This window comes from Ranitomeya variabilis, chromosome 3 (assembly GCF_051348905.1).
Source record: "Ranitomeya variabilis isolate aRanVar5 chromosome 3, aRanVar5.hap1, whole genome shotgun sequence".
NCBI classification, from domain to species: Eukaryota; Metazoa; Chordata; class Amphibia; order Anura; family Dendrobatidae; genus Ranitomeya; species Ranitomeya variabilis.
In genome coordinates this window covers 733,460,681-733,478,384 of record NC_135234.1, presented here as the reverse complement: position 1 = coordinate 733,478,384, position 17,704 = coordinate 733,460,681, and the positions used below count along the sequence as shown (strand labels likewise).

At 41.0% G+C, this 17,704-nt stretch overlaps 1 protein-coding gene across 2 annotated transcripts in view; it reads right to left on the bottom strand.

Moving 5' to 3' along the window:
- Positions 1–17,704, bottom strand: part of PIWIL4 (piwi like RNA-mediated gene silencing 4) — a 260,422-nt gene that overhangs the window by 121,434 nt on the left and 121,284 nt on the right. For both annotated transcript variants that reach the window (XM_077298444.1, XM_077298445.1), the window contains exon 5: positions 2,707–2,921. In XM_077298444.1, coding sequence (XP_077154559.1) covers positions 2,707–2,921 — 215 coding nt within the window. The remainder of the gene's footprint in view (positions 1–2,706; positions 2,922–17,704) is intronic.

Genomic DNA, 17,704 nt, shown 5'->3' with positions numbered 1-17,704 from the left:
GTAGTGCCCAGTGTCAGAAAGATGGGTTTCCATCCTAAGTCATGGGTCTTCTAGAAGGACAATGACCACAAACATACTTCAAGAAGCACCCAGAAATGTATGGAAACAAAGCTCCGGAGAGTTCTGAAGTGGTCAGCAGTGAGTCTGGATCTAAATTCAATTGATCACCTGTGGAGAGAGCTTAAAATTTCTGTTGGGAGAAGGCGTCTTCAAATATGAGAGACCAGGAGGTGTTTGACAAAGAATAGTCCAAAATTCCGGGTGAGAGGTGTAAGAAGCTTGTTGAATGTTATAGGAAGCGATAGATTGCAGTTATTTATTCCAAAGGGTGAGCAACCAAATATTAAGCTGAGGGTGCCAACAATTTTGTCCAGCCCATTTTGGGGGTTTTGTGTGAACAATTCTTCTAGGGCAGTTCTGAAAGTAGTCAAGCTAACGAACTACTAGCTCTTATGGGCAATGACCTCTAATAAAGAGTGTGAGCTCTTATGTGCAGGGACCTCTCTCCTGTAGAGTGTCTGCTCTTTGTTTATCTCATTTTATATTGATCTCATGGTGTGTTACTTGGCCAGGAGTAAGCAGAAGTGGTCTATGCAGGAGCTACAGAAATAAAGATGACATATGTTGTGAATACCATTGCTGTGAGCACAGATACCTCTACAAGGCTCAGCCGTCAGCTAACAAGAACCAGGGCGTAATATATTTCTACAGAATGAGACTAAATAGATAGTAATTAAATGGTCAAACAAAAATATTGCTTGCCCAGGCGCGCATACCCTTTAAAAGCAGCTTGTCACCATGCAAATGCAGTCCAATCTGCAGGCACCATGACATAGAGCAGGAGGAGCAGCTGAGGACATTGCTAGATGGTTTTGTGAGAAAAGATTAAGTATAACCTGTTTTTTAAAAATGTAACCCTCTCCTCTTCCTGGGATTTTAGGACCGCCGAACACTATTACAGTCAAAATGATTTAATAAAAAACAAAAATTAAAGGTCACTGGCTTTTGTATTAATACTATGTCCCGTCAGTCCTTCTATTAATTCTGAATACTGCTAAGGGTAGTAATCCCATCATCCTCTCTATACTGGAGAATTGCTGGTGTTCAGCTATAATTCATAGAAAAGTACTTTGATTGTAAAATAATCACATCACAATAACAAATAGCTGCAAAAATATTTCAAAAAATGTAATGAATAGTCCCTATAAAAGTCCAAAATATTGCACATATTTGTTTCCTTAATTTGTCTTTTTTTTTGCCTTGAAAACCTGTCAGATGTTAATAGGGCTTCTGCAGACAGGCTTAGAGCAGATGACTCCGTCTGCCAGATCCCAGGGGATGACCTGCCCTTTAACCTCTGTACAGGGGCCCATGAGTTGGAGCTACGGAGTTGACTGCTGGCTGATGGAGCAAGCTGGCAGCAGGAGAGTTGTCATGAGAGGTTGGAAACAGGCCAAAAAGTGAGGAAGAATAATCGGGCAGGAGATTAATCAGATAATACGTCGAGGTCAGAACAAGGTAAATACAGGCAAAACAGGAGCAAACAGACAGCAGAAAACCAGAGTTGTATGCACTATAACTGGCACTGGAAATGGTCTTTCAGGAGTTTAAATAGAAAAAAGCCTCACCAAGGGCTGACAACAGCAAGAAACACTAACTAGCCAAGAATTAACCTCCTACATTCCAGGCTGGGCATAACCACAAGTCCCAGGAGTAAAACAGGGCTACCATATTGTCGCCCTGCAGTGCCCATCAACCGCAGTGGACAAAGATGGGACAGACATGGCACAGTGGATTGCGGTGTTACGATTACAGCTTTACACTTGGAGGGTGTTCTCGAATGTTCATCTCCAAATAAACTGTTTGACTCTCTATAAATCAGAATAGCCTAAACAGAGTGTAAAACCATTAACGCATTGCTATTCTAAAATTCAATTAGCATTCTCCCAGAAGAACACAGGCTAGTCAGCACATCAACATAATCTAATTACGAAAATCCAAAACCATACACTCAGGATCCTGCCCATCCCAGGGTTTCGCCTTTTTGGCTTCTTCAAAGGGCAATATCTTTACGTATGCTAACTGCGTGAATATGTCAATTGCTTGTGAGATTAAAATTTTTTTAATGGTTTTACACTATATTTTGGGTCCATTGCATTATAGAGCATCACGTAATTTATTTGGAGCGGCATAAATTACAAGTGTAAAGCAGTAATCCAAATCGATGCTGCCTGCGTTAGGCATTAGTACAAAAGTTGAAGTAGTCTCAGTTTTTTTCATTACACAGTCTGTGATAGTGTTGCACAACAATAATTTCACAATTCTATCTATTGCAGAGCTCTTTGTGGACGCTCTGCTCCTATACAGGACCAGCTCCACTCAAAATCTGGTAAGAAATTTTGGACTTACCTTTGTAGGAACTAATTATTCAATTTTTGTGACATTTTTGCAGCTATTTTTTATAGTGCTCCTATTATTTTGTAAGAGTTTTTTTTGCATGAATTTGTGTAATTGCTACACAACCAGCAATTCTGTAGGATACAAAGGATGATGGGTTCTCAGCCCTTACACAGCGAGCACCATTGCATGCTTGTGGGCAAAAAGTAATTGGTGCTGAAGTTCTACTTTCTTTGGGGACGTGAAGACTCCTGTATAGATGTAGTACAATTACTATACTATGATGCAATCATACCATCATTTTTTTACCTTGTTTGCAAGTTTCCTTGAGAGGAAAAGTATGTCACCATGGAAAGCGCGGCCAGATCCAATGATATCCCCGTGACTGTACAGCAAAGCAGCCTTCAATCTTATGGAGGCAATGGAAGGGTTAAAATCCACATGGTACTGGTACAAGTGCCACTCGGCCGGCAGTCCCAAGCCAAATAAGTTGGTCAAAAGATTTACAGGTTCTCCACTCGTTCCTAAAAAGGACAAATACATATATTAAAAAAATAATTAGTTTAAGTTGATTCTGACTTCCTTAACCCCTTCATGAACGTCCAATTATCGTTTTTTTGCGTTTTCGTTTTTTTTTCTCACCTTCTTCCCAGATACACAAGTTCATATGTGAGCTTATTTTTTTTGCGGGACGAGTTGGACTCTTGAATGACACCGTTGATTTTACCATATAATCTACTGCAAGACGGGGGAAAAAAATCCATGTGGAGAGAAATAGTGATCTCCCCCGACACCCCTGCAATTCTGAAGTTTTTTGGGAATTGTTTTTACGGTGTACATTTTGTGGTAAAAAAGAACTTGCAATAGGATTCTGCTCATCAAAGTGATTATGTCGATACTAAACATGTCGAGTTTTTTTTTTTTATTATTATTATTATTATTTAGTTGTAAAAAAAGAAATCAGAAGTTAAAAAAAAATGTTGGGGTTGTGTCGCCATTTTCTGAGACCCGTAACGTTTTCTCTTTTCAGTCGATGGAGCTGTGTGATGGCTTATTTTCTGCGGGACGAGACAACATTTTTATTGATACTATTCAGGGATAGATATGACGTTTTGATTGCTTGTTGCATAATTTTTTTGTGATATATTGCAGCGACCAAAAACATGTCATTTTGGCATTCTTGAATTTTTTTTCATCTACGGTGTTCACTGATACTTCTCCAAAACATCCCCAATCCTCTGGCATTCCATGACTTGACCTCTTGTGTTCCACACTCGGAACTTTCAGACGGAGCCTGAAAACTCATGGGAAAGCTACAGCCTGCAATTACCCTCTCACTACCCCAGGAGCTGCTCCAACCCCCGAGCTACCATCCTCTCCATATTACCCTGTAGACCAGTGTTCCCAAACTTCAGCCCTCAAGAGCCACCAACATGTCATGTTTTCAGGTTTTCCTTAGTATTGCACAGGTGATAATTGCATCACCTGGACAGGCAAGCATTCAATAACCTGTGCAATGCTAAGGAATTCCTCAAAACATGACCTGTTGGTGGCTCTTGAGGACCAGAGTTGGGCAACACTGCGGTAGACTGTAAGCCCTCGAGGGCAGGGTACTCTCTCCTCTGTACCAGTCTATCGCTATTAGTTTGTTCATATAATTTATGTATTTTTTTAGGTGCACTTTTTACATGTACAGCACCATGGAATCGAAGATGTTTTAGAAACACATAATAATAATATGCTACTTGTACATACAGTAAGCAGACATCTTATATCAGAATGTCCTCATCAAGCTGTCCAATTTTCCAGTCAGTGGTAGCTTTTTTTCCCAATAATGAGTGAAGGATGTGATTTATTCCTATGTCTGGAACAACGTATAACCTTTATCTGTCTGGTCTCCACCGAAATCCATGGCTCACCGCAACTACGCTCGGATGGCAGACAAAGGACAATAAATAAATAATCAGCAGAAGGAGACAAGAGTCACCTGTGCCGCCCACCAACCCGTGATGGAACCCCCATTATTTATCCACGAGGATACAGCCGGACTGTCCATACAATTTCATGTGTATAAAATGGATCAGACAAAGTATAAATAGTCATCAGGATGTCTCTGACCATCATACTCACTACAGATCATACACATTATGGGACCAATTACCTCTAGTGAAATTTGAAGAAAAAAAAAAAAACACAAAAATCAAAGCCTCAAAAACACAAAATTTAAAACTAAAACTTATAATAGAATGTTAACTCTATAATGAACAGGTCTCAAAAGACCCCAACGACTGATCATTTTATTTTTTTTTTCGTCTCTTTGCGTTATTCGGCCATAAGGTTTTTTTTTTGTTGTTTTATTTTAAATTTCACTGACGTGGCTGTCTGAGACTTTATTTTATGTGTGTGAAATTGTATTATTTCTTAGCACTGCTTTGCGGGACATATAATTTATTGTGTTGTTTCTTTTTTTTTTCTTGAGACACAAATATTGAGGGAAAAAAAGATTTTTGGATCCGTTCGGTTTTTTGGGGGGTTATTTTTAAGTTTCACATAATAATAATAATAATAATAATAATAATAAAAAAAAAGTTGTTGAAGGAATTCTCCAGGATATTACAGCTGTGTGGATGAGGCAGCAGAAGCGAAAACAAAAAGTGAATGATAGGTTACCGGGCTGTAGCCTGCAGGCTGGAACCTATCAACTATTTTTTGTTTTAGCTTCTGCTGCCTCATCTTTTACATACAATCATGGCAGAAAGTGTTGGTACCCTTGAAATTGTTCCAGAAAATGAAATATTTTTCCCAGAAAATAACTGCAATTACACATTTTGTTTATTCACATGTTTATTTCCTTTGTACCTATTGGAACAACACAAAAAAAGGCAAACTAGACATAATTTCACACAAAACCTCAAAAATGAGCCGGACATAATTGTTGGCACCTTTACAAAATTGTTGATAAACAACTTCGTTTTAAGCATGTGGCAAGTAACAGGTATAGGCAATATGAAAATCACACCTGAAACCAGTTAAAAAAAGGGGAGAAGCTGACTCAGTCTTTGCATTGTGAGTCTGTGTGTGCCACATTAAGCACGGAGAACAGAAAGAGGAGAAAAGAACGGTCTGAGGACTCGAGAATCCAAATTGTTGAACAATATCAACAATCTCAAGGTAACAAGTCCATCTCCAGAGATCTTGATGCTCCTTTGTCCACCGTGCACAACATAATTAACACGTTTACAACCCATGGCACTGTAGCTAATCTCCCTGGACATGGATGGCAGAGAAAATCTGATGAAAAGTTGCGTCACAATATAGTCTGGATGGTGAATAAGCAGCCCCAATCAAGTTGAAGAAAATGTAATCTTGTGTTAGGGTGGTCTCAAGCAGACCATAGAGTACATTGGATGGTTGCCAAATATGAAGGATGCTCGAGCATATGATGGATTCACACAGAGACAGATTGTATCTGAGTAAAAAAGCCATACCATTTATTGAACAGTTGATATTATATACTCTTTCAGAATAGGGAGTACATATTATTACTGTGTGCAAACTATTGATTGTCTAAAACCGTTCTCATGTGAAAAAGTAGATAATTAGTATAATTAAAGTGGACAACGCTCAGTAATCATTACTATCTGATAGCTCCCATCACCAACACCATTATTAACTATCCCTTTGAGCAATACAGTATTTGGCAGTAATTACAGTCACGTAGTTCCATGCAAGATCACAGTGATTCCGCAAGAGAGGTCAAACATAAGTCATATCAAAATTCATATACATAAAGATAAGCTATGGTGGTCTCTGAATACCACTTGTATGCTCAGGGTGCATCAGTATCAGCGAGAACTATCTGTCAACATTTGAATGAAATGAAACGCTATGGCAGGAGACCCAGGAGGACCCCACTGCTGACATATTGACAGAAAAAAGCCAGACTGCAGTTTGCCAAAAAACACAGTACCTACAGTCAAATGTGGTGGAGGCTCAATGATGTTTTGAGGTTGTTTTGCTGCCTCTGGCACAAGGTGCCTTGACTGTGTGCAAGGCATCATAAAATCTGAAGATTACCAAAGGATTTTGTATCACAATGTAGTGGCCAGTGTCAGAAAGATGGTGTTTCCGTCATTGGTCTTTTAGAAGGGCAATGACCTCAAACATACTTCAAGAAGAACCCAGAAAAGGATGGAAACAAAGCGCTGGGGAGTTCTGAAGTGACCAGCAATGAGTCCGCATCTAAATCCAATTGAACACCTGTGGAGAGATTTTAAAATTTCTGTTGAGAGAAGGCACCCTTCAACTATGTGAGACCTGGTACTGTTTGCAGAAGATAAGTGATCCGAACTTCTAGTTGAGAGGTTTAAGATGTTGGTGATGGCAATAGGAAACGATTGATTGCAGTTATTTATTCCAAAGGGTGAACAACCAAATATTAAGTTGAGAGTGCCAACAATTTTCTCTGGCCCATTTTTGAGGTTGTGTGTTAAATTGTCCAATTTGCCTTTTTTTCTCTGTTTTTTTGTGTTGTTCCAATACACACAAAAAATAACCATCTATATAACAAAACGTGTAATTGCAATAATTTTTTGGAAGAAATACTTCATTTTCTGGAACAATTTTAAGGGTCCCAACTCTTTTGGCCATGACTGTATGTATAAGTATATACAATGCTCAAAATAAATAAAGGGAACACTTAAACAACACAATGTAACTCCAAGTCAAAAACACTTCTGTGAACACTGATTGTGAATCCATTTCTCCTGCTGTTGCACAAATAGAATAGATAATAGGTAGAAATGAGAGGCAATTAGCAAGACAACCTATATAAAGGAATGGTTCTGCAGGGGGTGACCACAGACCATTTTTCTGTTCTCATCCTTTTTGTCAGTTGTTTTGGTCACTTTTACATTTCATCATTGATCTCACCCCTAGAGGTACTGCACAGTAGCATGATGTGGTGTCTCCAAAACACAGAAGTTACTCATCCAGTATGGCAGATCAATGCGAGCTGTGTCAAGAAGGGTAGCTGTGTCTGTCAGCACAGTGTCCAGAGGATGGAGCAGATGCCAGGAGACATGGAGGGGGTTGTAGCAGAGCAACAACCCAGCAGCAGGACCGCTCCCTCCTCCTTTGTGCAAGGAGAAACAGGAGCAGTGCCAGAGCCCTGCAAAATTACCTCCAGCAGGCCACTTCCATCCATGTGTCAGCTCAAACTGTCAGAAACAGACTCCATGAGGGTGGTATGAGGGCTCGACGTCCACAAGTGGGTGTTGAGCTTACAGCCCAACATCATGAAGGGCGACTGGCATTTGCCACAGAACACCAAGAGTGGTAGATTCGACATTGGCGCTCTGTGCTCTTCATTGATCACAACAAGTTCACATTGAGCACATGTGACAGACGTGACAGATTCTGGAGACGCCATGGAGAATGTTCTGCTGCCTGCAACATCCTTCAGCATGACCGGTTTGGCAGTCAGTAATGGTGTGGGGAGGCATTTCTTTGGAGGGTGGCACAGCCCTCCATGGGCTAGACAGTGGTACCCTGACTGCTACCGGGATGAGATCCTCAGATCCATTGTGAAACCATGAGCAGGTGCAGTGGGCTCTGGGTGTCTTCTGATGCATTCCAATAATAGGTTTCATGTGGCTGAAGTGGGTCAGCAGTTCCTGCATGAAGGCATTGATGCTATGGTCTGTCCTGCCCATGCCCCAGACCTGAATCCAATCAAGCACATCTGAGACATCATCCCTCATTCCATGTCACATTGCTCCACCGACTGTCCAGGAGTTGACTGATACTTTAATCCAGGTCTGGGAGGAGATCCCTCAGGAGAACATCTGCCTTCTCATCAGGAGAATTCCCAGGCGTTGTAGGGAGGTCATACAGGCAAGTGGAGGCCACACACAATACTGAGCATCATTTCCTTGCCTTGAGGCATTTCCACTGAAGTTTGATCAGCCGCTATCTTGACTTTCCACTTTGATTTTGAGCATTATTCCATATAAACCTCCATGGGATATTAGTTGTGATTTACAGTGATCATTTTTATGTTTTATTGTTCTCAACGCATTCCACTATTTAATGAATAAAGATATGAAATTGGAATATTTCATTCAGTGATATCTCGGCTGTGGTATTTTAGTGTTGCCTTTATTTTTCTGAGGATTGTACCTATCTTATCTATCGTTCTATCTATCTATCCATCTATCTACATTGTAAGATGGCTGCCGGATGAGTCCTTGAGGGCAGATATGTGTCATCGCGGCTATTAGCTGTGGTGATGTGAGCTCGGAAGTATGCTTCGGCACGTATAGTGCTGAGAGAGTTATTTGGCCATTCCCGGGACGGGTTTGATGAGCAGTGATAAGAGATGGGTGGGAATGACAGCTCACATATCCCAACCCCAGGGGCGTGGTTTGGAAAATAAAATGGAGGCCAAATGTCTCATTCAGTGTCTGTGGCTGGAGGTGAGAAGACCTCCAGTGTGTGTTGCTAAAGACACTGACCAGTGTGGGCGGTCCCGCAGTGCTATATGGACTGTTCATTTTTCTGTTTGCTTTTCACTTTGTGCCAGGAAAGGCTATTCGTTTGTTTTACCTATCCAGAGCAGTTTATGCGGTTTTAATAAGCGGAGTACAGCTATAAAGTGAGTACAGATCTCTACAATATATATATATATATATGTGTATATATATATATACAAACACACCACACATATATACATAATTTTGCTCTGGGGAACACTTTTTTTTATTTAAATGTTAATTTTTTCCCCATTGTAATAGGGCAGCCATAGGAACTCCAGCTACGGGGGAAAACAGACACCTGCCTTATGTGATCGCCTGTTTCTACAGAAGCGTCAGCGTCGCCCATCCTTCTGTTTGCTGCGTAGTGCTTACAAAGCACTAGTTGAGCTTCTTTCACATTTCCGTCGGTACGCGGCCGTCGCTAAGCGTCGGTGCGACGTACCGACGGACGTTGTGAAAATTCATCACAACGTGGGCAGCGGATGCAGTTTTTCAACGCATTCGCTGCCCATTCCAAAGTCCCGGGGAGGAGGGGGCAGCGTTCCGGCCGCGCATGCGTGGTAGGAAATGCAGGACCCAACGTACGAAAAAACGTTCCCTTGAACATTTTTTCGCTACCACGGTCCGCCAAATACTGACGCATCCAGTGCACAACATATGGAACGTGTGTCCATACATCGGGATGCGTCGGTAATACAAGTCTATGTGCAAAAAACCGCATCCTGCAGGCAACTTTGCAGGATGCGTTTTTTTTGCACAGAACGACGCATTGCGACGGACAGCAAAAGACGGAAATGTGAAAGAGGCCTTAGCCAGCAATACAGAAGACAGAAGCAGGAATAAACCACTTCTGTCTTCTCCCTAGGAATCCTGACTTCTCTAACGACGGGGGACCAGACCTGCTCCTTCTAAATTGCAGAACATTCTTCTGAGCCTCGAGAGGAAGACATAGGGTTGAGAAGTGATATTCTTGGAGGGATTGTTACTGTTGGCGACATTTTTCTTGTTTTGTACATCCATTCCACCTTGGGTAGACAGACTGACATCACAACAATGCCCAATAAAGAGAGATTATATGGCACAGGCAGCCAGGTGTCACAATGACCAGAAGAGAACAAAGACTGGTACTTTTCCACATTATTAGAGCTTGACTTGAATTAGTCAAGCCATTGACGGTACTGTTTATTTCTTTATTCAGCCCATGCTCTTGTTAGGAGCCGCATTAACCATGGCATAATTTTCCATGGGAGAGATTTGATTCAGCCTCATTAAGTCATACACCTATTAAAATGTAACAGCGCGTTAATGAAGATTTAGAAGGTCAACCTGCAGCTACAGATATTTTGTTTTAATAACGGCACGGAGACTTTTCTTCCGTAATAAGGAGTATTCCTGCAATGCCATAAATATTAATGAAGAGATAATTCCACTCTTCGTGTTTGTTTCTGATAAGGATATATAATTATAACTACGGCTGGAGCTCACAAGTCGCCTCGCTAAATTGTTACCTACACATCACTGGGATTAGAATTGTTTTAAGTCAAAGAAGACAATATATTATATAAAGAGTCTATGAATAACGTGTCCTTGTGCAGGGGCGGACACAAACAACAGACGGCCCCTGCTCAAGAACAACGTACCTTGTAACCAAACAGGGGTCCGTGTAAACGGACACTATTTTTCTGTATTTCCAAAAAACAAAAATCCATGAGCATTACAAATTCATGTGTAATAATGACATACAGATGGGAAAAGTTCTAGCCCTTTACATGGGTTCTAAGTATTATTAGCATAACAGTCGGACTCTTGCCTGCAGCGCCACTCTACATCTGCTGACGCATGGCCCTTGGGGCCAAAAGTGAGAAAAACTTTTGAATTGGTGGTTTTGAGCATATGTCTGGGATGGGAGGATTTCAGCCATATAGTGGCACTCATCAGCTACAGACTACCATACTACAAAAACATACGCCGGTCAGTGTGTGGGTATTTATTTTCCTCACTTGCATAGAGCCGTCATGTTCCATAGATTGTCATCACTGTTTCCAATGGGAATCACTATCTAAATTCCCTATCAGTATGTCTTTGGAGTGTGAGATGAAATCGGAGAACCTGGAGGAAACCCACGCAAACAAGGGGAGAACATACAAACTCCTTGGAGATGTTGTCGTTGGTGAGATTTAAACCCAGGACCCCAGCGCTGTAAGGCTACAGTGCTAACCACTGAGCCATTGTACTGCCCTATGACATCTTTATAATGCCAAAGCATTAATAAAATGCCAAAAAGAATGAACATATGTTCAGCGATGCTTAAGGAAAAATACAGCCGGCGTTTTCATGTTTCTTCCACTGAAAAACTCAGCAGGTATGCTGGCGTCATGTGCACATACCCTAGGGCAAGGGTGAGGAACCTCAGTTTGCGGGGCATTTACGGCCCTTGATGACCTTTTATCCAACCCCGGCCAGATTCCAGAGAACCACAGTACTCGGGCAGGCAGCCGTATCTTGATTGCTGCTGGCCCATTAATTTCTTCTTGCTCTGCGATCAAGCGAACACTGCGTTCACTACTTAGAGCTGAGGCGCATACAATGAAAGATTCAGTCCTGACTAGTGATGAGCGAGCGTGCTCAAATATTGAGTTATCTGAGTGTGGTCGGATGTCATCCAAGCATCTTGGACATGCTCGAGTAATATGTTCGAGTCCCCGCGGCTGCATGTTTCGTGGCTGTTAAGATAGCTCTCCTATCTCTCTGCAGCACACCCTGCAGAAACAGCAGCAGCTTGGAGGACATTACTCATTGGTACTGATAAGTGATGAGCGAGTGTACTCGTTGCTCGGGTGATCTCTGAGTATTTGTGACTGCTCGGAGATTTAGTTTTCATCGCCGCAGCTGAATGATTTACAGCTACTAGCCAGCCTGAGTACATGTGGGGGTTGCCTGGTTGCTAGGGAATCCCCACATGCAATCAAGCTGGCTAGTAGCTATAAATCATCCAGCTGAGGCGATGAAAACTAAATCACCGAGCAGTCATAAATACTCGGAGACCACCCGAGAATGCTCGGGAAAACCCGAGCAACGAGTACACTCGCTAAACTTTCCTCCCACCTCTCATATAACTCACTCTTTGACAACCTACAATTGGGCTTCCATCCCCACCACTCCATTGAAACTCCACTAAGCAAAATTATGACTTACTGAAAAAGCTAACAATTTTCTCAGGGCTGTGGAGTCGGTAAGCCACAGTTGCGACTCCGACTCCTGGATTTTATCAGGTTCCGACTCTGACTCCGGCTCCGACTCCTTCATAAATGGCCAATTCGTAACAATAAATTTACTGTTGTAAAATATTAACATCGTGCTTATTCAGTTTCTCACCATCATATAAGTAATCAGACCACTTAGAGCAAAAACTATATTTATTAGAATACAATTAGAATATAGCAAATAACTTTTCTAAACTTTTCTAAACTCTTGTAAGTAAATATGCAATAAACACTGTTATGCAGTTAATAAGAAGAAATCTATAAATTTGTCCTCAGAAAAAGTATTGCCTCTGTCAGATCCTCCTTCATGGATGCCCTCAAATCTGATCTAATTATTTTGAGAGCAGAGAACAACCTCTCTACACTAACTTGGGTTGGTGGCAAGGCAGTAACCACTCGGGCAACATCTCTGACAATGTCAGGATACAGAGGAATCGCTTGTTGCACTGTTATTTTTGATGAACGGTCAAATTTCTCAATTTCTTTTAGTGCACATGAAAAATTCTGCTGAAATGTACTGGCTGTGTTCTTTGATGGGGATGACTCTTCTTCTATGCGGGAATGCTTTGCACGGTCCTTGTGATCCAAATATTTTTTTAAATTAAATTCTTCATCAGTTGATGAGGGTGAAGATGCGGCAGGACGAACAAATTATTCTTGTTCCTCCTGACTGTTCTGCAACCCTTTCATCCTTACTGCTATTTCAAACAGAGCTTCTTTTCCTTTAGTTAGCTGTTGATCATCTAGAAGAATCCGATGCATTGGGTCTACATAAACAGCTGCCAAAGGAATGTTATTTTGTAATAGTAGCTCCTCTCTCCGTTTCATTGATGTAGCAATGCCACTTGCAATTAACCCTCCTCTTTGGGATAGGCGAAACATCAGGTTCTTCCACTCCTTTAAGAAAATACCTGGAGTTAAGTCCTCTGCTTGTAATTTTTTAGTCACTGTAAATGGGTGCTCTAGCAATTTTTCCAGCTCAGTCACCTGATTCCACTGACTTTCATTTAGCGTCAGTTGAGGGTTAGCCATGTCTACAAGAAAGGTTTTCAGTTTAACCAAGCGCTGAATCATTAAGTAAGTACTGCCCCATCGTGTGGCTTGATCAATAATTGCCCCTTTTCCAGCACGTCTCTTCAAAATTGAGTCAACTTTAGGGGTTCTGGCAACAGTAGCCAATTTTCTCACCTTGCCAATCAGTGCAGCAGCATGTCCTTCTTGCAGACTGTCTCTTATAGCCAGCTGTAGCGTATGCACTACACAGCGCATGTGATGAAGGAAAGAACGTATTGACACAGTTTCAACAAGATCATCTAAACTATCATGTTGCTGTTCATCTGAAGCAACTTCAGTTTGCTCCTCAGTTACAATACTGTGTTCCTCTATTTCAAACATTTCTGTGTCTGTGGACCCAGAATGTTCTTCTAGCTGCTGGTCACCATCATTACTCTCATTCATTAGCTTAATAGTACTTATCATATTTGAAGCATTGTCAGTTACGACAGAAAGAACTTGCTCTTTTTTAAGTTCATAATCTTGCAGAACCTTTTCCACCAAGACCTGGAGAAACTCACTGGTGTGATGAGCTTTGGTGTCTTTTACTGCCAATGTCTTGGTAACTATTTCATTTTTGTCACAAACAAATCGGACATTGATGGCAAAATAGTTCACTCTGTGATGTGTGCAGGCATCCATTTTAAGAAACAGAAAGCGTCCCTTGAGAGTTTTTTTAAGTTCTTCCTTTTGTTTAAAAGCTTCTTCGATTACTAATTTTCTAATACTCTCTCTCTCCAGAGAAACACCAAGCTTGCGGGCCATTTCCCCATTCAGACATATAAAAGCTGGTCATGAAAATAATTAAATAGGCACACTATCCTTTACAACAAGCTCTATGATCTGTTTTTTAAATGTATCTACTGTCATTGTCACAGTAACTTTGTCACTGACAAAATATCTTGCAACTGATGGCTGCAAAGTTCTCTGCTCCTTTGTTTGGCTGGAAGAGCTGGGCACTGGTTCATTGGTTTGGATGCAGTCTTTCTCATCCACTGCTTTCAGTACTTCTGGATGAAAGCGCTGTAAATGTCTCTTTAGATTAGAAGCTCTGGTAGGAGCATTTTTATCTTTGCCTGAATATGTACTGATCTTGGCTTCACAGCATTTGTTTTTGTCTGGATCATTTGTCATATACTGACAGACATAATGTTTTCTATCTTGAGTGATGGTGAAATATTCAAATACAGCTGATTTAATGTGACGCTTCTTTGACATTCTCAGGTTTTAAATTCTGCATTCAAAATCCAAATGACAATTGTTTTTCCTAAAAACAATTGTACAAAATTATTGCCAGGTCGTACAACTGATATAGTGGTCAGTAATACTGTTATTCCTCATGTACTCACAGTTAACTGATGCAAAGTTTGTTGAAAGGATAATACTTCTAACAGTCTTCCTCTTCTGAGTAGCAGCTGTGAGATGCTTGGAAGACGCACACCTAGTAAACATCTAGTCTAGAGTAGGAGCTTTACTACTGAGAATTTTCAACACATTTCCACTTTCAGTTTCATACATTTTAAGTAGGGAGGTTGGGGCAGCATGAGGTTAACCAAGTATAAGATTAGATAAGGGCAGTGGAGAAAAGTGACACACAAGAAGTAAGAAATGTCTCTATCTCCAGCAGAACTGCTTATCACTGTTGTTCATAGTTTGATAGAACATATATATTTGAGTAACATTTATAAAATTCATATGAAAGTTCAATTATGAAATATTAATACATTTTTTTAAAGCTGGAGTCGGTACATTTCTACCGACTCCGACCAAAACTAACTCCGACTCCACAGCCCTGAATTTTCTACACCCCTCCTTCTAGACCTGTCCTCTGCTTCCCTCCTACTACAGATCCTCTCTTCCCTTGGTGTCAAAGACCTTGCCCTCTCTTGGATCTCCTCATACCTTTCTAGTCACACATTTAGCGTCTCCCACTCTCATACTGCCTCCTTATCCCGCCCGCTCTCTGCCTATGTCCCTCAAGGCTCTATCCTGGGACCTCTACTTTTCTCAATCTATACCTTTGGCCAGAGGCCACTCATCAAGTCACATGGTTTCCAGTATCGCCTATACATTGATGACACTCAGATCTACAGTACCTTTCTGGCCCAGATGTCACCGGTCTGCTGACCAGAATCCCAGTGTCTAACAGCCATATCGTCCTTCTCATAACGCTCCCTAAAGCTCAATGTGGACAAAACAAAAGGCACCATCTTTCTTCCTTCTCAAATACCTCCACTACCTAATCTATCTCAATAAATGATTATCAATCACGCTTTCCCCGGTACCGCAAGTCCACTGCCTTGGAGTAACCCTTGAATCTGACCTGAAAAGTTTCTAATACTGGCTGCTATATCTCCTTTACATAGCACTCACAGGCGTGAGAAATTCCTGCTCTCGTGTCTCTAAGTAGCACATGTTCAGTAGCAGCAACATGGAGGGCATTATTCAGCAGTACTGAGCAGTGTAGCTGTTATCCAGCTTTTGGAAGCAACGCTTACACATTGAAACTCATTCAGAATTTTTATAGTGTTATGACTATCAGCTATTTTAATCCACAGCACTACATTCCCTATATTTTTACATAGCCCTTTCTATTCACAGAAACACTCGGGTACTTCGGTATTACAGATGCTCGTATTTTGCTTGTGTTTATCCAATTTTCCCACGTCCTCTGGAAACACGAGAAACGTTTACAGCCAATCAAATATTAATAGTGATAATGCATTATGCCAGTTTTATTTAACCATCAATTTTTAATTACAAGGGGACTGAATCACTGCTGAGGAGGTGACTCCCTTTCCATGCTTAGCTTTCTGTATGTATAATTTATCAGAAATGTAATGGACTGCGCAAATATTTAAAGTCTTGGCGTCGAGTTGTCATAATTTGTAACAGAAAAAAACACAAAAACACCATGACTTGTATAGCCCTCTAAAGAGCAGCTGTCAGCACTATTTTGCGTGTTAAAGTAAAGGCATGGCATTGGCGCTGTTATACTGATTAAATTATTTTTCACGTAGTCGCAGCACAAGTATGCACAATGCACATGCAATACGACGCTTTGTAGAGTCCGTGCACACATCTGCTGTTGCTGTCCTCACATCTGTATCACACCTTATCCACGCTCACCTTCTTGTACCACAGATACGTGAAAAATGACTTGGTAGAGTCAAAACGTTATTTGATTTTGGTCACCTACCGTATATAAAGAAAAATATATACGCTTGTTCATCTAAGGTGGAAACACTATCACAATGAAAAGTTTTATTTGCATTCATCCAAGAGAGTGCGCAAAATACGATTTATCTGGTGTCTGTACGACAGACCACTGCATTGGAAGTGACCTGCCTCCTACTTGAAAGGTTGTGCTGGCACCAGTCTTGCTGCGGACAGTACTTGCGCATATTGATCTCCTGGCGGTCTTTAATAAAATGGCACTGGTAGTGATGTAAGAGGGTGGTGCTGTTATGGACAGTAACACGCTGCCACTTTAAGAGACCGCACCCCCTTGTCTGGTGTGATGGAATGTTCTGCTTCCCCCTGCTATAGACTGTGAAGATGAACTGCCCTAAAATAAGGGGAGGAGTTGAGACTGAACTGTGTGTGTGAGCTGAAGCTGCTACAGAGAGAACTTTGTGCTGTTTGCTACAAGAAAGGTCCCACACAACCTAAAAAAGTTTTCCGTGGCCAAACCGGAATTTATCCCCCTAGGCCAATCATTTTATCCGACAAATGCTCAAGAGAGCAACAATTGGATCCTCATGTAAATAGTATTAAACAAGAACATTAGCCTGTTAATAAGATATATATATACGATGGATCTCAAAATAATTGAAAAGGGATTTATGCAATAGATATAAATTTTATTAAATATAAATCATACAAAAATGGGACAAAAAATTCCAGACAGGAAGTAATCAATGAAATACAGCTAAAAGATAGCCAGTATCAATAAGATGCCAGAATTGATACTAGCAATAAGAGAAATAAACATGTCCCAGTAGAGACAGCGGCACATAATATCAAAAGTAATAAGTCAAAAGATCCGGTTGTAGACTTGTCATATGTACTCGAACGATCTTGCTATAAACTTGATTAGTAGAGCCATCCACTATCATATTAGTTAGAAACCATTGCCCAGTGTGACCCAGTAACGGCTATGACAATAGATTGAATACAGACACAAAGTTAAATAGTCTCAGCTGGGTAAAAAAGAACCTTGCTGTCAGCTGGGTAAGGGGAGCTGTAATCCACCCTAATAGTAAATTACTGACCGGTGCTCTCTATTATACATGATCACCAATGTGATCCAGCAGCAATGATTACATGTGGCCTGCTTAGTAAAGGCCAGGGAGGTTATACATAGAGTAGCATCATCACTCATTTATTGTTTACATTTGCTGGTTAGATATATTTTTAGTCTGCAATAGTTGTAGCACCTTGCTGTTTTACGGA